At 45.9% G+C, this 26521-nt stretch overlaps 1 protein-coding gene across 1 annotated transcript in view; it reads left to right on the top strand.

Moving 5' to 3' along the window:
* The window catches only part of LOC138302051 (myosin-6-like), a 530412-nt gene that overhangs the window by 364455 nt on the left and 139436 nt on the right, over nucleotides 1-26521 (top strand). Inside the window, exon 7 of the mRNA XM_069242473.1 lies at nucleotides 7321-7401. Coding sequence (XP_069098574.1) covers nucleotides 7321-7401 — 81 coding nt within the window. The remainder of the gene's footprint in view (nucleotides 1-7320; nucleotides 7402-26521) is intronic.

Genomic DNA, 26521 nt, shown 5'->3' with positions numbered 1-26521 from the left:
CCGCCAGACTGACATGAAGTAGTAATTTGGCAGTGCTGGCAGTCCGCCCACCACCACAAACAGGGCGGCCATTTGACTCTCAGGGTCGTAATGGGGCCCTTTATCCCTTCTGTGGGATTCCCATTGAAACTATGGTTGCCTGCACACAAATATGTTATAATGCCCCCCCATCACACCCTGTAGAGCCATTTGTCATATGAGTTCTGGAAATGTAACTTGACTTGGTGGGCGTATCAATAGTACTCACATTTGTATTTTCAGTCTCGACATGTAACCTTGTCAGAGTAGAGGTGCCAGTCTCTTTTTTCCCCAGAGAGAGCTCCTAACTTGGAGGCATGAGTTATTTTGGGGAAAATGGCCGTCACAATGCCAGACAACTTTAAATGTGCCCCAAAAACCAAATTGAGTACCTTCTTAGAAGTATGCAGTGGGAGAGCCCCACTATACATTGACTATTGTATGAGAGATAGTTTTAATATTTACTTGTCATGTATTGAAATTTTGCTAAGAAAGACAATGGCAATAGAATTATCGACAAAAAAGAATATAAACCTGGTGTTGAAAAACACAGTTTTTTCCATTGGATAATTTAAACATGTAGTCAGTCATTGGCAACGACAATGGGCAATACTGATAAGGTCGAGAGGGTCATAAATGTGCTGAGCTGGAATCGCCATGATCAGCAAACATACCTTGAAGGAAAATATGAGTGCATGACTTTCAATAATAGAAATCTACAATGTGTAGCCTGATGTTTGTGTACCCAGGTAGGACTACTATCTTCTTACAGTGAGAACACTCCAAGTTTGGCGAGAAATTATTAAATTAATTCATTTCAAAATGTTTGAGAAATAGTGAGTATGCCAACAGCTACACAATAACCGTTCCAACTGTGTACAACAAGTCACTGAGATACTCATCCCTCGTTGAGATTTCGTCGGCCAGGCACCACAAAGAACTCTTATTTAGGCTTGGAGGCAGATATACTAGGAATCATTTCACTTCTCATTTACTGTGCTATATGTTTACAGTTCCACTGTGTATGAATACAATGCAATTCTTAATAGCCATTTAATTTTGCAATAATTACACTTGTAATCCCTAATGCACATGGCTCCTCTCCAAGTGGTGAGACAGATATACTGTGGGCATGGGGAACTGCTGAAATCTTACACCCCAAAAAGACACCACAGCAACAAGCCCACAGGTGGATGAATCAGAACGGTGTTAAAACTCAGTTTCATGAGGGCATGTGTCTCAAGATAAGGCACAAGACAGCAGATCAAAAACACAAGCAATTAAGGACAGACCCATAGGTGAATTTAACATTGGAGTTATACATTTAAAAAGATTTAATCCAAAATATAGAAGGGTACAATACAGAAATTGTAAAGAGTAGATGCATAAAGCCAGCACCATGAATGCAATCAGCAATGGGGCAATACAGAATTATGGGCAAAATAAAAAATATTCTAAGAACCAATGATCAGCAAAATGAGTAAGAAATCGGGCAACATCCCTAATAGCATTGGACATTTCTCATTAGATTTCTGGATTGCCCCTGAATATGGGGGTTTACAAAGGAAATCTTCTAATGACTAATGGAATAGACTAAAAGAGCAGATTAATCATGGTGTGAGCAAGCAAATACAATTTCAGCAATTCAGAGCACAGGAATTTAGAGTATCATTGTGGAAAATTGGGCTGTTATTTGACTGGGATGTGAACTCTGTTTAAGCAGCAACCACAATAATTTTCTAGGTGAGGCACAAGCCAGTCCTAAATTAACCTGTGCTCAATCATCTGGTAGCTTGGCACAGAGCAGTCAGACTTAACTTGGAGGCAATGTGTAAAGTATTTGTGCAACACTTCAACCAGTAACGAGGTGAAACCACCACACAAAAAGGATCCCACACCACGTTAGAAAAATAGAACTTTCTTTCATAAATAAAACAAGGGCATAACAACAAAAATCCAATCAGTGGAATGTAAGATATGCAAAATTGAAAGGTTTTAGTGAAAATAATGCCAAAAGCACAAAGCTCTATCTGTGGATATCTGGTAGTGCCAGACCGGGACAAAGTCACAAGTTCAGACCGACCGTGATGGAGCACGGGTTGTGTCCAAGGACCCAGTTAGGCCTGCTGAACACAGTATAACTTAAGTCCTGGTTTGTGGAGCATTGTGAGGATCTGTGTCAAAGATGTGTTGCACAGCCAAAGTGATGAATCATTTCACAGATGTGGCAAAGCTGCAATGTGAGGGCCTGCACCATCATTGAGGATCCAGTTGTCGAGGCATGCAAAGTCAAATGTGGCATCAAGGGTGCAGCGCACACCTGTAGTGATGCATCTGTTCTGAGGTTGTTGTTGAGGCTTCTGTCAACGAGAGATGGGATGGCCTATGTGGAATATGCGTTGCACAGTGACGTTTCCAAAGGAAATGCAGGCTGCAGTGGCTGTGCTGATATTTGCGATGGGTCGGATCCACTTAGCAGCGTAGATGTGTCGGTTTCGCTCAGGTTATGTCACGCAACAGAGGAGATGAATCAGTTCCACTAAATCAGAGGATGGCAGAGCACCTTAAGCCCACTTCCAAGGGTCCAGGACTAGTATGGAAACAATTGGCAGGGTAGACTTACTGATGTCAGATTCCACGTGCAAGGTTGCTGGAAGCCTCTTATGTGCCTGAGGCTTTGGCTCAGGAGGCCAACTAACTAGCTCTTGGAGCCACTCTGGGTTCAAGAGCTGCAGGTCCAGTCCTTCTCACCCAGGTAAGAGGGCAGCAGGCAGCATGTCAGCACAGAATTTAAATCCTATTATATCCTAAGGGATTTAGATTTCGGTAGATGGGGCATCCGTCACTGCTTTGACAGAGTAACCCATCCGCCGAGTTATAAATCAAGCCCTTTGTCTTTTATTCCATTCAAGCTTAGGCTACCCAACCTATTAATTCATACAATTCTCATTTGTAATAAACATGTTGCTCTGTCTCCTCCTTAAGCCATATGTGGTGCTGTTTACAGTACTTGAAACTGTAATTGAGGCACACGGCTGCCCAATTTGTGGAAGTGAAGTAAAACTCCTGTATTTCTTAATAGTTATTTTCCTAATAGTGATTTTAGGTTATGATTAAACTGTTATGCAGGTTTTAATTTTCCTCTCAGTTTCACCTGCATAACCTAGTCCAGATTGATGCAATCTTTTGATGAGGTACACACAAAGGGAAGTCTCACATGTTGCATTAATCTTAATTTTGATCTTCTAACCTATAAGTGGATGAATAAGTGGCCCCTCAATGATGGTATTGCAGTTTCTACACTTGTAACATGCTAGAGTACCTTTCTCTGTGTTGCTTGGGTTAGGAGTTTTCCTAATAGTGCATATTTCTTTCATACTCCTACTTCTGGTGTATTCTATCATAGGGCCCGCAATGACAAGCTCAGTTAGTGTCAATTTCAACTACTTTTCAGTGTATCAAGATGTTGTGTTGGATCTTTTGCTTTGCTGAGACAAATTATTATTGTCCTGTTGGACCTGGCCCTTTTTACAGGGTCATCCCCAAACTTTTTGCCTTCCTCCTTCTATTTTGTCTGAGCCTTTTTGTTGACATTAAGGGCCAGATGTAGGAAACTCCCAAATTGCGACTTGCAATTTGCGAGTCCCTGCGACTCGCAAATTGCAAGTCGCAATTTGGGATGCAGAAAGGTGTCTCAGACACCTTCTGCGAGTCGCTATGGGGTCGCAAAGACCCACCTCATTAATATTAATGAGGTGGGTCGCAATTTGCAACCCTATAGCGACTCAGGGCACTCACGGGGATGGAGGCCTGCTGGGAACAGCAGACCTCCATGTCCGTGACTGCTTTTAAATAAAGCAGTTTCTTTTTTTCAAAGTGTAGCCCGTTTTCCTTAAAGGAAAACGAGCTGCACTTAGAAAAAAAAAACTAAACCTTTTGTTTCGGATTTTTTCAGGGCAGATAGTGGTCCCTTGGACCACTGCCTGCTCTGAAAAAATATTTTTGGGTCCAGTCACAAAGGGGAATAGTAATATTGACATACACCTAATTGGCACATTTAATTTACCTGTAAGTCCCTTGTACAGTGGTATCCCTATACGCAGGACATGTAAATTAAATGCTACTAGTGGGCCTGCAGCACAGCTTGCGCCACCCACAAAAGCAGCCTTTTAAACCTGTCTCAGGCCTGCCACCACAGAGCCTGCATGCGCAGTTTACTGCCACAGGGATCTGGCATCTAAATTTACTTGCCAGACCTGGCACTCCCCTTTTACTACATATGAGTCACCCCTAAGGTAGGCCCTAGTTAGCCCTAGGGGCAGTGTGCTGTGCATGTAAAAGGTAGGACATGTGTCTTTATGTACTACATGTCCTAGTAGTGACAAACAGCCTATTTGGTTCCTCACTACATTGAACGCTGTTCCTCTCATAGGATTGCACTGGAAATGCCCTAACATATGTCCAAGTGGTATAGTCTGATCTATGAGGGGTGGTGTAGGCATGTTTAGTATGGTTATATTGGTAGTGAGAAATGCTGCTTATTGGTGTAGATGAATTTGAATTACAAATATAATATTTGCTACTTTTAGAAAGTGTCTCACTTAAAAATGCTCATAGAGGAATTGTTTGGATTTAATTTGAGTACATATGATCCAGTCTTTTATTAATGAATAAGACAGCTCCATTCTGTTCAAATCCAATATATTACTCAATAGGATTCCGGAAGTTAAAAAAAATATACAACAAATACAACGAATGACAATGTCATAAACAACAACACTTTATATAACCCCCCTAGATCACACGATTTAATCTCAGCAGAAGATCCAGGAACACGTTATAACCCTCCTCTTGACACAGCCCTGCAAAATAATTGCCTGTTAATAGTCTTTCAGGGCTGGGAGAGGAAAGGAGGAGCACACCTACATTTGTGAAGGCTGTGCCCTGGCTTCACACAAAGGTCTTGTTTTCCTCGCTGATGTCTGGAGCCAGTGCTGGTGGAGAAAGGGGAAATTCCTAGAACCGGTTAGGGATGGTTGGAACTCCTTCTTCCTCCTTTATGGAGGCTGCCCAAAATGAGTATAAGTCCAGGGGGTTGTCCCTATTGTTAGAGTAATTTTTGGACTGGAGACCGAACCTCTGCCAGAGGGACTTCCTGACCACATAAAGAACTCATCGGGGCTGCTCTTCTTTTGTTAGTCTGATGCCTGGTGTTTGCTGAGTGGCCGAAAAGACTCATCTAGATTGCTTTTTTGCATGTTGCCCTGCTGCCAGCCTTTCCTCTGACTCTGGACTGGCAAGGTTTGGTGGGATTACCAGGAGGAACCTCTTTTTGTGTGCTGGCCTGCCTGCCCCATTGGGTTCCTTCTAGTGCCCCCAGAATCCCAGGGCGTCTGGAGTGAGTGTGAGTAGAGTGCTTCCTGCTTTGTTTTCAATAGCGTGTGTTGAGCGCTACCCTGAATGCTATTGCTAGGTGAGAGCTGCTGCTTTCCCCCTCTTGTCTGCGGAGGGGCCAGAGAAAGACGAAGAGGCATGTAGAAGCTCCGGGTGGTCCTCAGACTAAGTGTGCTTTTCGTGGTGCCCTGGGGGCACCTACTGGGATTCACCTTTGGGGCCTTCACCACTGTGACCGTTGGGAGGAGATGCTCCTTGAGGGCTTGCAGAGTGCCCTGAATCATAAGTGCAGCCGTGCCATGTGGTCACGAACGTCTGCACCTTCCCACTGACTACAAAGGGGAAGAGGCAGCGAGAAGTCTCTCCGTTCCCTGGAGAGGTGAGCTGCCTTTCTGGCCCTCTCCCACCCCTGACCGCAGCAGGGGTGCTGGTGACTGGGAAGGGTGGGGAGATTTGGTCATTGAGGGTGAGACCCTCCTGATCTTCTCCTTTTCTTGGATGATGCATGAAGCAGTCCAGGGGCGGGGGCGACCCTCAACGGAGGTCCCCAGCCCTGCCACGATTATTCAGGTGACCGCCTTTGGGATATTAGGAGCGTGGGATCTTCTGTCCTGAAAGGTTGAGTTCGGCCTCACTCTCCCATTGCAAGTTGACACTTTGGTAGGTCCACGGAGGACTTCCCTGACTGCCCCCACTGCCAGGGGCATTTGTGGGGCCAATAACCCGATGCGGGACAGATGAAAACCTAAATGGAGGTCCCATTCCCTCTCGGAGTAAGGAATCACTGTATTCCCTGTAATATGAGCCCAGGGGCGCTGGGCCTGTACGTTTCTCGTGACAGATGAACCTCTCTTTTTTTTCTTAAACACATGCTGCATGTTGTGCCTCATGGAATGTGCAATCCTGATGCTGTCTTGGCATTCAGGACCTGATGTTTTCTCCTGCTATGTCCATCTTTGGTGATAATGACAACCTGACTACTGCTTATTCTGGCAGACTACTAGTAACCTGTGTAATGCTCAGACATCTGCTTGTGTAGCAGGGTATTACTGATACATGTTGTGTTTGGGTCTAATGGTGTTTTATGCAATACAATTTATTTTTACATAACTTGTTGTTGTGTTTCTTATGTGGTGTTTTTATTGTTTTACACATTGCCTCTAGGTTAAGCCTGAATGCTTGTGCCAAGCTGCCAAGTGGGTGAGCAGGGGTTATCTTGGATGTGTAACTCCTTCTCCCTAACTAGAGTGGTGGGTTCTGCCTGGCTTAGGTTTATACCCTAGCCAACCAGAAACCCCATTTCTAACAACTCCCAACTGTTAATAATCATAAGGATCACGCCCTAGGTTGAAACATTCAAAAGCAAAAATTCTAAAGTAACAAACTAGTTCCGAAAAAGGGGGTACGCTATGAAGCATTTGAAAAAGCATGAACGAGAATTGATAAAATGGACAAAAAGTATTGACTACAAGATAAAGCAAAAATCCGTCCTATAAACTAAATCATCTTTCAAACTCCAGGGGCAGAATGACTGACAATGAAGCATATCGTTCTTGTTAGTGGGTTTGTTAGAGTTCGGTGTGCCATTTGTTAGCTCCATTAAATGATGCTCACATTATCAACTTTGTGAGTGATTTGATATACTCTTCATAATAACCGAGTTTTCCAGTATTCGTGAGCAACTCTTTTTCAGTTTTTAGGAAAATTGACAAAAAATCTAAGATATTTTTTTGAGACCCTCTGACCTTTGTTTGCTTGACAAGATGCAATCAAATTCAAATCTGTACATACAGATGTTTACGTTTGATGGTGCTCCTGTTTGTGTTGCATAATAAACATTAAATTGACACTATATTCTTCTCTTGCCTTTTCTCCCTTTTTCTTTCCTTCCCTTCTTCTGTTTTCCAGATTGAGAAAGATATGCAACAAATGAAAATGAATCACATGAAAAATCTGAAAGATTTGCAGTTTATTTCAGAAGAAATTCAGGTAGTGGTCTGTGAGAATTTATATTTTATGTACATTCTCTTGAAACCACTGTTTACAATGCTAACAATAGTGCTTAGCTACTGCATTCGATAAATATAACTTTGTTACACATAAAACCAGTTGGTAGATGTGGCAACCAAACACAACCAGAATAGTTTAGGTAAAACAAAAATCACATCAATTGTTGGAGACTCAAAGGGGCATATTTATACTCCGTTTGCGCCGAATTTGCGTCGTTTTTTTCGACGCAAATTCGACACAAAACTAACTCCATATTTATACTTTGGCGTTAGACGCGTCTAGCGCCAAAGTTCATGGAGTTAGCGTCATTTTTTTGCGTGAACACCTTCCTTGCGTTAATGATATGCAAGGTAGGCGTTCCCGTCTTAAAAAATGACTGCGATGCATACGCGTCGTATTTATACTCTCGGGCAAAAATGACACCCGGGAGTGGGCGGGTCTAAAAAACCCGCATTTGCGCCGGATTTTAGCGCCTGGGTCAGGGCAGGCGTTAAGGGACCTGTGGGCTCAGAATGAGCCCAGAGGTGCCCTCCCCTGCCCCCAGGGACACCCCCTGCCACCCTTGCCCACCCCAGGAGGACACCCAAGGATGGAGGGACCCACCCCAGGGACATTAAGGTAAGTCCAGGTAAGTATTTTTTTAAAAAAAAAATTGTGGCATAGGGGGGCCTGATTTGTGCCCCCCTACATGCCACTATGCCCAATGACCATGCCCAGGGGACAGAAGTCCCCTGGGCATGGCCATTGGGCAAGGGGGCATGACTCCTGTCTTTGCTAAGACAGGAGTAATTTCAATGGGGGATGGGCGTCGTAAAAAAATGGCGCAAATCGGGTTGTGGCGATTTTTTTGCCTCAGCCTGACTTGCACCATACGCCATTTTCCCCCTACGCCGGCGCTGCCTGGTGTACGTTGTTTTTTTTTAACGCACACCAGACAGCGCCGCCGGCTAACGCCGGCTAACGTCATTGAATATATACTGCGCCCGCATGGCGCTTCAGAATGGCGTTAGCCGGCGCTAATTTTTTTTGGCGCAAAACTGCGTTAGCGCAGTTTTGTGTCAAAAAGTATAAATATGGGCCAAAGTCCATAGTAGGAAACTATCAGAAAAGTATATCTCCTGCTGTCCTTTGCACGCTTTGTGGGCTGTCTTTATCAATAGACAAAAAGAGAGCATTTAGCAATTCTTTTTAATTAGGCTACAAAAGGATTTTACCTATAAAATATAACGATTTTGTGGACAAAGAAGGCTAATCTCCACTCTAACTGTATGCATAACAAACGTCCACGGCGGATATTTTAATACTTGTGTGTAAAAGTGACATCAAAACACTGAGAGAAAATGTAGTTGTAAATATACGATAGTCAATATCTTATATTTGTGAAGCCAACATATTCAGTGAGACTTTTATAGCTTGATATCTTACTTGTATTTGGAAATAATACTCTAATCTTGTAGTTCTTTTGACGACTTTTATGTAGTCATTTATTTAAAAAAGGCCTTGTAGAAATGGGATTGATTAACTAGGACAGAGTAAGAGAGGCACAGTCTTTAAGCAAGTTGTGGATGAACCCACACAAAGTCAAAATAATATAGTTCCAAAACCCTAATTAGGAGCTTGTGATTAGATTCTAGCTTACCCTCGATATTTCACTACAAACAGCAATGCTTTCCTCAGAGAAAACTGAATGTGACGGATGAACTGCAATGCCAGCACAATACTGCAGTTAAGCAATAGCAAATTAAAATTGCAAAATTTATTTATATAAAATAACAAAAAGGAAACATTCAAAATGACACCCACACGAAGTAACTCTGTGAAGAAATCAGCAGTGACTACAACAATGAATCTTGATTATTCTTTGAATTGAAAATTGGTGAAATGAAAGAAATGAAACATTATGCTAACTTCATATCTCAAAACTCCCCAGACAAAGGAGAGATGATTTCTTTGGGCAGTTGACTATGTCTAGTTTCCAAAGTTCTGCTGTTTTACTTCAAGGTGAATGAAACTTTCTCTGACTTCAGGACCTTCCACACTTTTCCAACTCAGGGCCTGATTTAGATTTTGGCAGACTGGTTACTCTGTCACAGCAGTCATGGGTATCCCGTCTTCCAAAATATAAATCCTATTATTTTCTATGGGATTTATATTTCGGCAGACAGGATATCCGTCAATGTTGTGACGGAGTAACCTGTCCACTGAAATCTATATCAGGCCCTTAGTAGAGAAATTCTAACAGGAAGCATGCACCCCTCATCTAGACCTTGACCACATGTGTCCATGTGTGCCAGCAGAACAATGGCTTCGTTATTTATTGAAGCAGCTTTTAGTTCCATGGACTTAGGATAAAGTTCCATGGACTCAGGATAAAGTTGACAACATTCTCTCTTCAGGGCATCACCAAACAGATGGCAATACGTCCAGGAAACAACTAGTCGTCTCTTCTTCTGTGTTCTAACAGCTCTCTCCCCATGGTGAAGTTGCAGCTTTTTTAAGGCTGACCTCACCTGTGATTTGCAGGAATTACTGAATGACTCAATTTAGATTTTCTGCACATCTCCAGACTACATTTGACAACGGTGTAGCCCCAGTTGCTGTCCCACAAAGGTGCCAGGAAAACAAACCCTACAGTGCCTTTTGCAACAGTTTCAGAAAACAGAAGCGCTAAGACTTGCTTAGAGTTTCCTTACATTCTTTCACCCACCCTACCAAATGCCAGCCCACTGCTACTACCAGAGGATCATAGATCAATTCCAGCCCTCTTAAATACATCTTCTTTCTCCCATGAGGAAAATGGCTCCTCTGAGTCTGAAAGGCCCATTCATAAAAAAGGAGAAATGTATCATCGAGTCAGTTCACAGAGTTGTGTGGCATAGGAGGAAACTAACTTAACAGCAAGGCTATTGTTTTCAGAAAGCATCGAAGCCTGAAAGTTGAGTTCTTCAACCTCAGAGATGATGAAGTGTAAAACCACCTACATATAATTATCTATGAGCCTCGCCTCAGGAGACTTAGCTAGAGGTGTAAGACATTTGGTTTCTTTCGAGAGGGGTGAGAGGCCCACACAAATAATAAACACAAACCATGTCAAAGTGAACCACAAAATTCACTAAATAATCATGTGCTCAACCCTCTGCCACAAAAGCAGGCTGGCTTAACTTATAGGCAATGTGTAAAGTATTTATGCAGCACTCGAACATTAATAAAGTGAAAACATAACACAAGGAAAATCCCAAACCAAAATGGAAACTAGAGAAAATGTTACTAAATATATTGACCCCAAAATGACAAAAAAACAAAAAGTAGAACCAGATTTATGATTTTTTTAAGTTTTAGGCAAAAATAGCACCAAGAACCATAAAGCACCCCATGCGATTATCTGGTTGAGCTGGACTGGGTCAAAGTCAAAAGTTCAGGCTGGGTGCAATGGAGCACAGGTAGCTACAGGGACCATGTTTTTTCCAATAGAATGTTTTACCTTCTAACTTAGTTCAGTTCTCCCAAATGAGCCTCAGTCGAAGGAGATTGTTATTGGCATGAAGAGCTGGTCAGGCTGTTGTTGCTGAAACGAAGAACACCATGTGGGTGAAGTCCAGAGTCTATAGCCTGGAAGGTTGCATCAGCAGGTGGATGCAGGCCTCGGAAAGGTCTACTGACAGTCACAAAGAGACCGGGAATAAATCTTTTCGATGCACAGAGTCCAGAACCTCTTGATTTTTCTCCTGGTTTCTAGGTCATGCAATTTCTAGTTTGGAGGAGTAGACTATGACAACAGAACAGGGGCCAGGACCTGGGGGGGGGGTACCTATTAGGTTTCAGACTTCACTCCAGCAGAGGCCAGCAGCAGTGTTGAGGCCGGTCCTGTTGGCACTGGTCAGCTGGGTAGTTGCAGATAAGGCTTCTGGAAGGTTGTTGTGTCCCTGAAGGTCAAACAGGAGGCCAGCCAACTAACCCCTGATGTCACTTCTGGGATCCTCAGTTCAAGCGATGCAAGTTCAGTCTCCCTTCAGGCTTCAGACGGCAAGCCAATCCCTCTTCTGAGTCTCCACACCTCTAGAAGTGCTCTAATGAGAGATTTTGAGGGTGCCGTTTTATACCCAGTGTTAGCTTGTGTTTAGGGGTCACCCCTTTATCTAACCTTTAACTGTTTCTGGTGAGTTATTTTCCTTTTCATAGGTTTGGCTCCAATCTGTCTAGTGGGACAAAGGAGTGGCAGGCCCACTTGGTGAGCTGCATTTGCAAGTGAAGTCAAGAAGTGGGTGGACACATCCCCCAGGCTACCCTCTGAAGTTCAGTACATCCCCTTAGGCATTCTGCTCAGGTGAGGAACACCGTTCTACAAACGCAAGACCCTTTTCTCCTCTGTTTGGTAGGAATACAGATCACACCACTGGAGAGACATTAACAGTCATGGAGCTCTGGACACCTGCATGAAGGAACATGTGGAATAGGGAGAACAATCACAACATTCTAAATGTGGCATTTTCAGAATAGTGAGTTAAAATCTGACTTTCCCACTGAGAAATTGTTAAATTGTATTTCAAATGAGTGGAATAAGTATTTATCTCTGCTCTCAAAGTCATGTTACCATTTATTTATTGTAATAAGGTAACCCAGTGTTTTCTATGGGAGATCTAGCCTAGCCACAGTGAAAAATGACTTTGGGACCTTTCACTGACAGGGCATGTTAAACTTAAAGTTAAAGTACCATGCACACTGCCCTATGAGCCTTTAGGACCTACCTTATAGATGACTTATAAGTATTAAAAGGATGGTTTGGGCCTGGCAAAAGCTTTATTGTGCCAGGTGGAAATTCAAATTTAGAACTGCAGTACAGGCAGAGACATGTTTTACAAGACTACTTTAGTGGGTGTCAGAATAAACGCTGCCGCCCACTAGTAGCATTTAATTTACAGACCTTGGGTACATGTAGTAGCATGAACTAGGGACTTTTTAGTAGATTAAATGAACCAATCAGGTGTATACAAATTTTACCACATTTAGAAGGGTGAAGAACAAGCACTTTACCATTGGACAAAAGGAGCGGTTGTACAGTCCTAAAAACCATCAAACATGGTCACACAAAGGCAGGCAAACATATTGGGTGACCCTGTAGAAAAGGCCAGGTCCAACAGTAAGCCAATAATTCACCAGCTCAGACTGGTCAAAAGTTTCGGCTGTGTGAGAAGATGGGTGTGCTGTATGGTAAGGTTGGGGCCTTATCGTGCAGTACACTCACATTTATCTCCTTCGGTTCAGTCAAAGTTATGTACTTAACCTTCAGCTCAACCCATTGGTAAGGCTTAGCAAAGGAACAATGTGTAGAGCATTTAAGAACACCAAGCAACAAAACAAGAGAGTCACCAAACAAGAAAGAGACACAACAACAATTTATAAGAAAGAGAGCATATTATTATGAATTTTTAGAGTCCTTGATGACTAACCTCCACCAGAAGGTTCCAGAAGTATGATTTTTAAAGCATTTAAAAACGTTAACATCAAGCGCAAACAAGCATTGGCAAGTCAAACCTTTACAAACTTTTGAAAACGTTGTAAAAATTTGAAACACTGAAATCCAACAGGATTAGAGTTTAGGTGTCTTAAGGGAAAACTTTGGACAGTTACCTTGCCACCAGAAAGTTCTCAAAGTGAGTTCCAAACTTTACAGGGCAACAACCATTGGCTTTCATGTGGTGGTCCTGATGCTGAAGGATGCAGGCTTAAAAATGCTCAATGGATGATCTAGATGCTATGCGGTCTACCTGAGTGAAGTCTGGTGGAGTCCTTGGTCCACAGGTGAGTGGTGGAAACTCCGGTCACTGATCTTGGGGTCCAAAAAGATCTTCTATTCAGGGGCTTAAGGGCTGCAGATGCAGACCTTTAGTTCTTGAACACAGCAGTTCTGGTGCACACCTCTGGTGGGGGCTAGTATCCCTTAGGGTGGATGAATCTGGTCACAACCAACACCCAAGTGTACAGCACACATGGGTGCAATGTCTGGCTATTTCCAAATTGTCTGTCCAAGCTCTTCAAACTTTAGCCCAGTGCTGCTCTGGGGTGCCAGACAACTTACCCTTGTAGTCTCTGCTTCGGATTGTGGCTGGAAGTCATTTGGAACAGGGTCCAAACCTCGCTAGCCCAAAGTGCAGCAGGTGCAGTCACTCCAACATCATAGCCTTTCTTTGTGCGCTTCCAATGGGTGCAAAGTGGTCTTCTTCTTGTCCTTGGTCCAAGTCTGCTGGGTTAAGAAGTCTCAGGTGCCAGGGGTGCCCATTATATCCCAGTATAGCGACCTGAGGGGACAACGCAGTCACTAGCTAATGGTCTAGTAGGTACCCTCCTACCTAGTGACAAAGTTGATATGTGGCATCTGGCTGTCCCAGAGTGCATTTGCATGCCACAACCAACATGTATGAAGTCTTACTTGAGTGTGAGGACCTTGGTAGCCAACTCCTGGGGGTGTGGCTACTATTGATGTGAAACCAGGTTTTCCTTCCTTGGCCCTGGCTCTACCCTGTCTAGGGGAAACAAAAGGCTTCCTGTGCGGGAGTGTTGTCACAGCACTGTGGCAAAAGCCTTTGTTCTAGAAGTCATTCACACCTCGCTCCAGGTGGGCATGAACCTGTGTCAGTCCCTGTGACTATGCAAAGTCACTGGACTAGGTGGGTGAAAGAATGGCAACTCTCACAAAAGTGTCAAGCAATAAATTGGACATAAATATTGACTCCACCATTGAGTCGTATTTGATGTCCCATTTAATGTGATACCTTACATGACATAGTTAGGTAGCTTCGGTCAGAAGTTAGGTACATTGGAGTGACAAGCATTAACTCTGCTGATATCTTATAAGCCTACTTAACTGTCCTCAGCAAACACCAATTTAGAAAACAGGTCTCTAGTTGGCAGAAGTATGCAGCCTTTCCAGGTAGGAACCACAATCCTAGTCAGGCTAAGTCAGATACACAACCAAATTAAGCTGCATAGAGCAGTCAGGCTTAACTTAAGAGACGATGTGTAAAGTATTTAAGCAACACTTATATTACAGCAACACAGAAAAAAACACCACAAAAAGAAAAAGACTCTACACCAGTTTAGGAAAATAGATAATATATATCTGAAGAAAACAAGACCAAAGCAACATAAATGCACCAACTAGAAGTCAAGATATGAATTTTTAAAGAATAAACTGAAATGTAGTGCTTAAAAGTCAATAGTGCTGAATAGTTGCATGACATCGTGCTATACCGTGGGATATCCAAAGTTCAGGCCCGCCGTGATGGAGGGTAGGCTGGCTACAGGACCCACACATGGTGTGGAGCAAGCGTTGGCATTAAAGACACAATGCTTAGATTGTGACCCGTGCAATGGGTAGATGCATCTACTGAACCTTGCAGATAGGTAGAGGCAACGTTGTTGAGTCGCACAGTGATGTCCTCGGATCGGTGCTGTGCCATTGTTGAACCTTGCAGTTGAATCCTGCATCGACATCTGCGTTGGCATCGAAGGACACTGCAGCGGTTCAGTGCGGCACAACGGCTTCAGTGCATCGGTTCTTGATGAACAACAACTGCAGAACCCACTTCTGAGGCCCAGGACTTGACTGGTACCTCGGCCAAGGGAGGACTCACCGTTGGCAGAGGCCAGCAGCAGAAGTATAGTTGGAGGATGGCTTTGATGGTCTTGAGACTTCCAGAGCAGGAGGCAAGCCAGCAAGTCTTTGGAGTCACTTGGTTGGGCAGAAGATGTAGAGAGCAAAGTCTAATGCTTCTCACTCTCAGGCAAGAGGCAGCAGGTAGCAGACAGCAGCCCAACAAAGCAATGCAGTTGAGCAGAGTGGCAGACCATCCTGGCACCACAACAGTCCTTCTTCCTGGCAGAATGTCCTTCAGATCCCGAAGGGTACTGATTTTGGTGGGGTTGGGTCCAGCAGTTATACCCAGTTGATCCTTAGAAGTGGGGGGGGACTTGAAAGAGAAGCATTCGAAGTGCACAAGGTCCCTCCCCTTCCTTCCCTGGCTTCAGACACTCTGCAGGGGGTTATGCAGCTCTATGTGTGGGGAGAGGTACAGCCCTATTCAGGCGTAAGTGTCAGCTCCTCCCTCCACATCTAGCCCAGGAGGACCCATCAGCCTGGTTATGGGCCATCAAGATGCAAATGTCACACTCCAGCTCCCTTTGTGTGTGACTGTCTAGAGGAAATGCAGAAAGGCCAGCTGTCACCAACCCCAGACATGTATTCAGAGACAGGCAAAGGCACAGCATAGTTAAAGTAAGTAAATGCCAGCTTTCTAAAAGTGGCATTTTCAGACATACAATTTAAAATCCAACTTCACCATAAGTTGTGATTTTGAATTGTGAGCCCATAGACACCAAACTCCAAATTTGTATCTTTTCCCAACTGGAAGTTGCACTTAAAGACTGTTTCAAGGTAACCCCAATGTTAACCTATTGGAAAGATAGGCCTTGCGGTAGTGAAAAATGAATTTCATAGTTTTTCACTACCAGGACATATAAGAATTTAAAAGTACATGTCCATCTTTTTAAATATACTGAAACCTGCCCTCAGGGCTAAGCAGGGCATACCTTAGAGGTGACTTATATGAATTCAAAAGGAAGGTTTGAGCCTGGCAAACAGTTTATTTTGCCAGGTCGAAAGGGCAGTTTAAACTGCTCACAGACAGACTGCAGTGGCAGGCCAGAGAAATGTTTAAAGTGCTACTTAAGTGGGTTGCACAATCAGTGCTGCAGGTCCACTAGTAGCATTTAATTTACAGGCCCTGGGCACATATAGTCCACTTTACTAGGGACTTACAAGTAAATTAAATATGCCAATTGTGGATAAGCCAATATCACCACATTTGAGCGTACAAAGCACCTGCACTTTAGCACTGGTTAGCAGTGGTAAAGTGCTTAGAATCCTAAAGCCCTCTAAAATGAAGTCATTAAAACAGAAGGTCAGAAGACAAAAAGTTGTGGGAAATCACATCAAGGATGCCAGGTCTAAGACTGACATTTTTTGGCTTTCCTGCATACATATATCATAATATATATCTGTCTTGACAATATACAGCTCCTTTCCTTAGGGCTTCAAAGGCATGCCCTAGAGTAGAATAATATATTTATAGTTAAGGAGACAGGTGGACTTTACATTAGTGGTAATAGCAAAGTCATGTGTGCAGTGCATGTACAGCCTCTTCAGTCTGCAATGGCAGCTGAAAGTCGTGTTTTCACTTTATCACATATAGCATGGCATAGCCAGTGCTGAAACTCTGGTGTGCACCGCAGGCCTTACATGCCCTTGGCACCTGGGCACCATAAACTAGGGAATTATAAGTAAGTCAGCACGTGCCAATTGGGGGTACCTGTTGGAAATTGGGTCTTTGGTTGGAAGTCAGGTTACCCCTGTCCAAGCAAGGAGCCTCACTCTAGTCAGGGTAAAAGAGAATCACCCTCAGCTAACCCCTGCTTACCCCCATGGTAGCTTGGCACAAGCAGTAGGCTTACCTTCAGAGTGCTAGGTGTAAAGTATTTGTACCAACACACACAGTAACTTAATGAAAACACTACAAAATGACACAACACAGGTTTAGAAAAATAGAGGATATTTATCTAAACAAAACAAGATGAAAACGACAAAAATCCACAATACACAACTCAAGTTATCAAGTAAAAAGCAAAAAGAGCCTTCATGTAGTTTTAAACACACACTAACACTGTTAGCGTGAAAATGTACCTTGCTGCGTAAAAAATAACCCAGCATGCGTGAGTGTGCGTCAAAAAAGGCTTGCGATGCTTCGATTTCACTCACGAGCGAGACCTTGCTTCATTTCTCCTTTCGTTGGGTCGTGCGCATCGTTTCTTGTCTCCGCAGGAGAGCGATGCGTTGATCCGGTCAGCACTCTGGGTCCAGGCAGGCCTTGCGTTGTTCTTACACGCCCAGCGGTATTTGCGTCGAAACTCCATCCGCAGGATGATCCGAAAACCACGCAGCACGGGTTGCGATCTCACCAGCCTCCATCAGCGATGTTGCGCGTCATTTCTCCAGCTCCATGCATCGATTTTGATTCAGAGCAACACCTGATACATGTTTAAAGGTTTATAGTAGTGGGTGACACAATCAGTGCTGTAGGTCCACTAGTAACATTTAATTTACAGGCCCTGGGCACATATAGTGCACTTTACTATGGACTTACAATTAAATTAAATATGCCACTTGTGGATAAGCCAATATCACCACGTTTGAGCGTACAAAGCACCTGCACTATAGCACTGGTTAGCAGTGGTAAAGTGCTTAGAATCCTAAAGCCCTCTAAAATGAAGTCAGAAAAACAGGAGGTCAGAAGACAAAAAGTTGTGGGAAATCACATCAAGGATGCCAGGTCTAACACTGACAATTTTTGGCTTTCCTGCATACATGTATCAAAATATATGTCTGTCTTGACAATATACAGCTCCTTGCCTTAGATCTTCAAAGGCATGCCCTAGAGGAGAATAATATATTTATAGTTAAGGAGACAGGTGGACTTTACATTAGTGGTAATAGCAAAGTCATGTGTGCAGTGCATGTACAGCCTTTTCAGTGTGCAATGGCAGCTGAAAGTTGTGTTTTCACTTTATCACATATAGCATGGCATAGACAGTGCTGAAACTCTGGTGTGCACCGCAGGCCTTACATGCCCTTGGTACCTGGGCACCATAAACTAGGGACTTATAAGTAAGTCAGCACGTGCCAATTGGGGGTACCTGTTGGAAATTGGGTCTTTGGTTGGAAGTCAGGTTACCCCTGTCCAAGCAAGGACCCTCACTCTAGTCAGGGTAAAAGAGAATCACCCTCAGCTAACCCCTGCTTACCCCCTTGGTAGCTTGGCACAAGCAGTAGGCTTACCTTCAGAGTGCTAGGTGTAAAGTATTTGTACCAACACACACAGTAACTTAATGAAAACACTACAAAATGACACAACACAGGTTTAGAAAAATAGAGTATATTTATCTAAACAAAACAAGATGAAAACGACAAAAATCCACAATACACAACTCAAGTTATCAAGTAAAAAGCAAAAAGAGTCTTCATTTAGTTTTAAACACAAACTAACAATGTTAGCGTGAAAATGTACCTTGGTGCGTAAAAAATAACCCAGCACGGGTGAGTGTGCGTCAAAAAGGGCTTGCGATGCTTCGATTTCACTCACGAGCGAGACCTTGCTTCATTTCTCCTTTCGTTGGGTTGTGCGCATCGTTTCTTCTCTCTGCAGGAGAGCGATGCGTTCATCCGGTCAGCACTCTGGATCCAGGGAGGCCTTGCGTTGTTCTTACACGCCCAGCTGTACTTGTGTCGAAAATCCAGCCGCAGGATGATCCGAAAACCACGCAGCACGGGTTGCGATTTCACCAGTCTCCATCAGCGATGTTGCGCGTCGTTTCTCCAGTGCCGTGCATCGATGTTCAGCCACGAAGCCGGCGGCGCGTCGATTTTTCAGCCGCACATCGGAGTTGCGTCGATCTTTTCACCACAAGGCATTCTGTATGTGGATTTCTTCCTCTTAGGCTGCCAGCTTCTCCTTTCAGGGTCCCAGGAACTGGATGGGCACCACTTGGCAGAGTAGGAGTCTCTCCAGAGATTACAGGTGCTGGCAGAGAGAAGTCTTTGCTGTCCCTGAGACTTCAAGCAACAGGAGGTAAACTCTAAACCAAGCCCTTGTAGATCTTCATAAGATGGAAGGCACACAAAGTCCAGTCTTTGCCCTCTTGCTCTGGCAGAAGCAACAACTTCAGGATAGCTCCACAAAGCACAGTCACAGGCAGGGCAGCTCTTCTTCCTCAGCTCCTCAGCTCTTCTCCAGATTCCTCTTGGTTTCCAGAAGTGTTGTAAAGTCTGTGGTTTTGGGTGCCCTTCTTATATCTATTTTCTCCTTTGGCGTAGGCCTACTTCAAAGCAAAGTATCTCTTGATTGTGAAATCCTGCCTTGCCTAGGCCAGGCCCCAGACACTCACCAGGGGGTATAGACTGCATTGTGTGAGGGCAGGCACAGCCATTTCAGGTGTAAATGACAACTCCTCCCCTCCTTCCTAGCACAGATGGCTCATCAGGAAATGCAGACTACACCCCAGCCCCCTTTGTGTCACTGTCTAGTGTGAGGTGCAACCAGCCCAACTGTCAAACTGACACAGACAGGGAATCCACAAACAGGCAGAGTCACAGAAATGGTATAAGCAAGAAAATCCTCACTTTCTAAAAGTGGAATTTTCAAACACACAATCTTAAAATCAACTATACTAAAAGATGTATTTTTAAATTGTGAGCTCAGAGACCCCAAACTCTACATGTCTATCCGCTCCCAAACGGAATCTACAATTTTGTCATATTTAAAGGTAGCCCCCATGTTAGCCTATGAGAGGGACAGGTCTTGCAACAGTGAAAAACGAATTTAGCAATATTTCACTGTCAGGACATATAAAACACATTACTATATGTCCTACCATAACCATACACTGCACCCTGTCCTTGGGGCTTCCTAGGGCCTACCTTAGGGGTGCCTTACATTTAAGAAAAGGGAAGGTTTAGGCCTGGCAAGTGGGAACACTTGCCAAGTCGAACTTACAGTTAAACCTGCACACACAGACACTGCATTGGCAGGTCTGGGACATGATTGCAGGGCTACTAAGGTGGGTGGCACAACCAGTGCTGCAGGCCCACTAGTAGCATTTGGTTTGCAGGCCCTGGGCACCTCTAGTGTACTTTACTAGGGACTTACTAGTAAATCAAATATGCCCATCATAGATAAACCAATTAACCATACAATTTACACAGAGAGCATATGCACTTTAGCACTGGTTAGCAGTGGTAAAGTGCTCAGAGTTCAAAAGCCAACAGCAACAGGTCAGAAAATTAGGAGGCCTGAGGCAAAAAGATTGGGGATGACCCTGCAAAAGGGCAAATGTCCAACACGACCACCTACCAGCCTAAAGTCAGGGGACAACTATCAATACATTGATGTACTTTCCTGATTGGGGCGATAGAACAGGGACCCAGGCCCACAACAGCAGGGTCATGTTCCAGTTCTACGCCTTCCCGACTCCAGTTGGATCCCTCTGTCCGTACTCTCAGGGTCCACTAAGCTAACCCATGGGGAACCCTTCTCCACATCTGCAGATACCATCTGTGCAGCACCTAACTTCACTTTGCTCACAAATGTATCACAATGGGCAGATAGTACCACCAGGGCCAACACAGTGGGTTTGCCCACTGCACCACCGGGGTGTGACTCTCGTTCCCCCCAGAAGCAACTCTGTCCACCAGGACAGCAAGCCACAGTGGCCCTTGACAGCTGTCAGGAATGAGAGCCAGACCTCAGGCCTCTCCAACCACTGTGACTGTGGAGAGTGGGGGGCGGTAGTTCCAGATACCTGGTACCCTTTGACCACTCTCCCTTCCACCAGGTCAGGGATGACAGCCTGACCATGGTCCTCCCCTCAGGGGCTCTGTACCCTCTCTCATGGAGCTGCACCCTCAGAGTCAAAAATTCTCAGGGTGCATGTAGAAGCAGTCTTGCACAATTCTTCCACCAGTGCAGGGATGTTAACCTGCAGCTGGTCCTCCAACCTGGGGTCTGTACTTTCAGGTTGGACCAGAGCCAGGGGTGAGGCTTCCAAACACTGCCCTCCCTTCTGGGGTCCTGCACCCCCCCAACTAGGAGTGGTCCCCCCAGAAGACAACATGGTAGGGGCACTGTTAGCAGTAGCCCCTTACTCCAGGTCAGGGGGGATACCCTGAACCCGGGCTTCCAATCCAGGGTCTATACTCTTACATTGCATGGGGGTCAGGGGTGAATCTCTCCCTCCCCTTCCCCTACTCTCAATGTCCTGCACCCCCCTCAGGGAGAGTACCCCTGGAAATCACACTGCGGGGTGATTGGGCAAACCGCCCCCCTTCAGGCCAGAGTTTACCCCCTGCACCTGATCCTCCAGTCCAGGGTCTGTACCATCAGACTGGACCACTGCCTGGCAACCCAGGACTTCCTAGGGGACACATCTACCCCCCACCAGGTCAGAGTTTACCCTCTGACCCTGATCATTCAACCCAGAGTTACCACCCTGCGGTTGAACCATTGCCTGGCACACCAGGACTTCCTAGGGGGCACACTGACCCCCCACAAGGGACACACCGTCCCCAAGGGCCACACAAGAGTCTGGCTGGCACAGGTCTCCTGACCCCTGCCCATATGGCAGATTCTGGATTCCCCCTAACCCAGAAATGTTCTTACCAAGGCTATTCCTGGGGCCTCTGCTTTCAGAGCTGACCCCTGACCCTCCAGGTTCACCACTGGGAACCGCAACCCCCTCTCAACCCTCTGTCTGGACTTCTGCACCCCCTCACTAGGAGTGGTACTGCCAGACACCAGAACTGGTGGGACGCTGGCTGCAGCCACCCCCCCAAGTTCTCCTGACACTGTGGGGCCTCCCTCAGCAGATGGCCCTACAGTACAGGCTAGGCTCCCGTCTTGGTGTTCCCTTCCCTCATGGAACCCTCCAGGACCTGGGACTGGATCTCGGGCACCTTGGGCCTCAGCCCATCCTTATTTCCTCTCCTCTGAGACTGGACATGGGGTCCCTCACCCATCCCACTACACTGGGACCTACCTGGGACACTGCAATCCTTCCCTACCTCACCTGGTTGGGAAATGCCTAGACCACTCCCCTCAGGAGCACCCCCAAATGCCTCTTCAGACTCTCTGGTACTCACCCAGAAGTCTGCCTCCAGTGTAAGTTCCCTAGGGTCAGAGAACTCACACCCCACCTAGTGTTGGCGTAGCTCTGGAAAATAAGGACTAGACATATGCTCTCTAGGAATTACATCAAACAGCCCCTCACATGAATTTACCAAACTACCCTTCACACAACCATCCAGGGACTCAGCCTTCAAAAAGCACCCCACATCACCCTCCTGAGAATGGTGAGACAGCACCTGACTGTCCCTGACACTCAACCCACACTCTTCTGGGATGTCTTCACTCTCCATAACCAGGACTTCTACCTGGGGGGAACCCCTCTACCTTTCACTCTCACCTAGAGTCAGTAGAGTGTCCCTCCCACCAGTAGGAATATGACTCCCCATACCAGTTCCGCAATCCTCCTCAGGGACCCTGTCCATTACTGGAGCTACCTTATACCCCTGAACCTCCTGATGTGTGTCAATTCCCTCCTTCAAGTAGGGCACCACGTCTCTGGGCATGTGCACTTCTTCAGCAGAACTGGATATAAAATTGTTGCTGTCACCATTCCAGGTGGACTGACCCATCATGACTTCCAGCTCCTTCAGTTTTAGCTCATAAGCCAAAATCATTTCTTTTATCTCTAAGTCCCTCATCCACTCATTGAACTCCTTTTGCATCCTCAACTTTTTTTACTTCAACCAGCGAGCCCTTTCTGCCTGTCTTTCCTGCAACTTTTCTGGAGTCAGACCCTTAGAGGACCTACTGCTACCACTCCTGGAGATCCTCCCCCCAGGTGTAACAGGTACATCCACTACACCACTGTGTAGACTCTGCACTTCCCCATCCATATCCTCTGTGTGCCCCCAGCTTCCTTGGCTGTCACCCAGGCCCTCAGTGCCTCTTGCAGCTCCCCCTTCCTGGTGGAGCTCTTAACGGGACAGGCAAGATCTTTACAGAACTGTTTCAATTGAGCAACTGAGCACCTTTCCAGTTTCCCTAATTCAAAAACAGCTCCAGCTGTTGCATCTCCAGATTGAGACATGATGGCAACAAGTGCAAAGTTCCAAAGGCAGAAAATAAGTTCCCGATGAATTAAGAAGAATCAGTCAAGGGATCAGCAAAATCATGGAAGTAGAACAAAAAGGAGTCCCAAACAGAAAAAGCTAAATCACAAGACAAGTAGTATGTGGTCACGTAATGGTCTGATCTCAAACAGTAGTGTACACTTAATTACTGTATGTCAAGTACAAATACATGACCAATCCAATCCGCTGATCACCAATGTTGGAAATGGGGTCTTTGGTTGGCAGTCAGGTTACACCCTGTCCAAGCAAGGACCCTCACTCTAGTCAGGATAAAAGAGAATCACCCTCAGCTAACCCTTGCTTACCCTCTTTGTAGCTTGGCACAAGCTGTAGGCTTAACTTCAGAGTGCTCGGTGTAAAGTATTTGTACCAGCACACACAGTAACTTAATGAAAACACTACAAAATGACACAACACAGTTTTAGAAAAATAGAGCATATTTATCTAAACAAAACAAGACCAAAACAACAAAAATCCACAATACACAAGTCAAGTTACCAAGTAAAAAGCAAGAAGAGTCTTCATGTAGTTTTAAACACACACTAACACTGTTAGTGTGAAAATGTACCTTGGGTGTGTCAAGAATAACCCCGCATGGGCGAGTGTGCATCAAAAAGGCCTTGCGGTGCATCAATTTCACTCACGAGCTAGACCTTGAGTCGTTTCTCCTTTCGTCGGGTCGTGCGCGTCATTTCTTCTCTCCGCAGGAGAGCGATGCGTCGATCCGGTCAGCACTCTCAGGTCCGGGCAGGCTTTGCGTTGTTTTTACACACCCAGCTGTACTTGCGTCGGGAATCCAGCCGCACAATGACCCGAAAACCACGCAACGCTTGTTGTGATCTCACCAGCCTCCGTCAGCAAAGCTGCACATAGTTTCTCCTGCTCCATGTGTCAATTTTCAGCCGTAAAGCTGGCGGCACGTAAATGTTTCAGCTGCAGATCAGAGTCTAGTCGATCTTTTCCCTGCACGGCGTTCTGTGTGCGGATGTCTTCTTCTTAGGTTGCCAGCTTCTCCTTTTAGGGTCCCAGGAACTGGATGGGAACCACTTGGCAGAGTAGGAGTCTCTTTCCCCAGAGACTCCAGGTGCTGGCAGAGAGAAGTATTTGCTGTCCCTGAGACTTTAAACAACAGGAGGCAAGCTCTAAATCAAGCCCTTAGAGATCTTCACAAGATGGAAGGCACACAAAGTCCATTCTTTGCCCTCTTACTCTGGCAGAAGCAGCAACTGCAGTATATCTCCACCAAGCACAGTCATAGGCAGGGCAGCTCTTCTTCCTCAGCTCTTCAGCTCTTCTCCGGGCAGAGGTTCCTCTTGGTTTCCAGAAGTGTTCTAAAGTCTGTAGTTTTGGGTGCCCTTCTTATACCCATTTTCTCCTTTGAAGTAGGCCTACTTCAAAGCAAAGTATCTCTTGATTGTGAAATCCTGCCTTGCCCAGGCCAGGCCCCAGACACTCACCAGGGGGTTGGAGACTACATTGTGTGAGGGCAGGCACAGCCTTTTCAGGTTTAAGTGACCACTCCTCCCCTTCTTCCTGGCACAGATGGAAATGCAGACTACACCCCAGCTCCCTTTGTGTCACTGGCTAGTGTGAGGTGCAACCAGCCCAACTGTCAAACTGACCCAGACAGGGAATCCACAAACAGGCAGAGTCACAGAAATAGCATAAGCAAGAAAATGCTCACTTTCTAAAAGTGGCATTTTCAAACACACAGTCTTAAAATCGACTTTACTAAAAGATGTATTTTTAAATTGTGAGCTCGGAGACCCAAACTCCACATGCATATCCGCTCCCAAAGGGAATCTACACTTTAATCATAGTTAAAGGTAGCCCCCATGTTAACCTATGAGAAGGACAGGCCTTGCAACAGTGAAAAACTAATTTAGCAATATTTCACTGTTAGGACATATAAAACACATTACTATGGCCCTCATTCTGACCTTGGCGGTCGGCGGAGAGGCGGCGGTCGGACCGCGAACAGACCGGCGGTCCAAAAAATGGCATTCTGACCGCGGCGGTCACCGCCGCGATCGACCGCCACTTTCCCACTCCGACCGCCACGGCGGTCATGAACGACGGGCTGGAGTTTGCGCACTCCGGCCCGGCGGTCGACCCAAGACCGCCAACCGTATCATGACCCTGCTTACCGCCGCGGTTTTTGGCGGTCGGGAACCGCCATGCGAACCATGGCGGTAGGCACTATCGGGGCCAGGGAATTCCTTCCCTGGCACTGATAGGGGTCTCCCACCCCCCCCACTACCCTCCACGAGTCCTCCCCCCACACCCTCCACCCCCCCAGAGGTGGTACGAACCCCCTGCCCCCCCCACCCCGACATGCACATACACGCACCCCGACATGCACGCACCCCCAACATGCACATATGCACACCCCCTACACACACATACACAACGGGGGCACATACCCGCACACATACATGCCAACATGCGCACCCGCCGAACTACACACATTGCCCATAGGCACAGCAGCACCCCCCGCCCGCATGCATGCACTCACACACCCCCTCTACACACCCCCATGCACGCACACATCACACAACACCCCCCCACCCCCTCCCCTCACAGACGATCAACTTACCTTGTGCGTTGGTCCTCCGGGAGGCGACGGGAGCCATAGGGATGTGACCGCCAACAGAAGACCGCCAACAGAAGACCGCCACACAGAAATGTGGGTCGTAATTCTGGGGGCGGTGTTCTGCTGGCGTGGCGGTGGAGGTTGACCAGTCTCCACTTTCCCGCCGACCGCCAGTGTGGCTGCTGGCGGGTTTCCGGCAGAACGCTCCCAGCGGTCGGAATACGCGCAGCGGCATACCGCCGCGGTCGGCGGTCTTTACCGCGGCGGTAACTCGGCGGTCTTGCGAAAAGACCGCCAAGGTCAGAATGAGGGCCTATATGTCCTACCATAACCATACACTGCACCCTGGCCTTGGGGCTACCTAGGGCCTACCTTAGCGGTGCCTTACATGTAAGAAAAAGGAAAGTTTAGGCCTGGCAAGTGAGTACACTTGCCAAGGCGAATTTACAGTTAAACCTGCACACACAGACACTGCAGTGGCAGGTCTGAGACATGATTACAGGGCTACTAAGGTGGGTGGCACAACCAGTGCTGCAGGCCCACTAGTAGCATTTGGTTTACAGGCCCTGGGCACCTCTAGTGCACTTTACTAGGGACTTACTAGTAAATCAAATATGCCAACCATTGATAAACCAATTAACCATACAATTTACACAGAGAGCAAATGCACCTTAGCACTGGTTAGCAGTGGTAAAGTGCTCAGAGTT

The sequence above is a fragment of the Pleurodeles waltl genome, chromosome 1_1, assembly GCF_031143425.1.
Source record: "Pleurodeles waltl isolate 20211129_DDA chromosome 1_1, aPleWal1.hap1.20221129, whole genome shotgun sequence".
NCBI classification, from domain to species: Eukaryota; Metazoa; Chordata; class Amphibia; order Caudata; family Salamandridae; genus Pleurodeles; species Pleurodeles waltl.
Note: the sequence above shows the minus strand (reverse complement) of the source record. Positions and strands in the feature narration are given on the sequence as shown.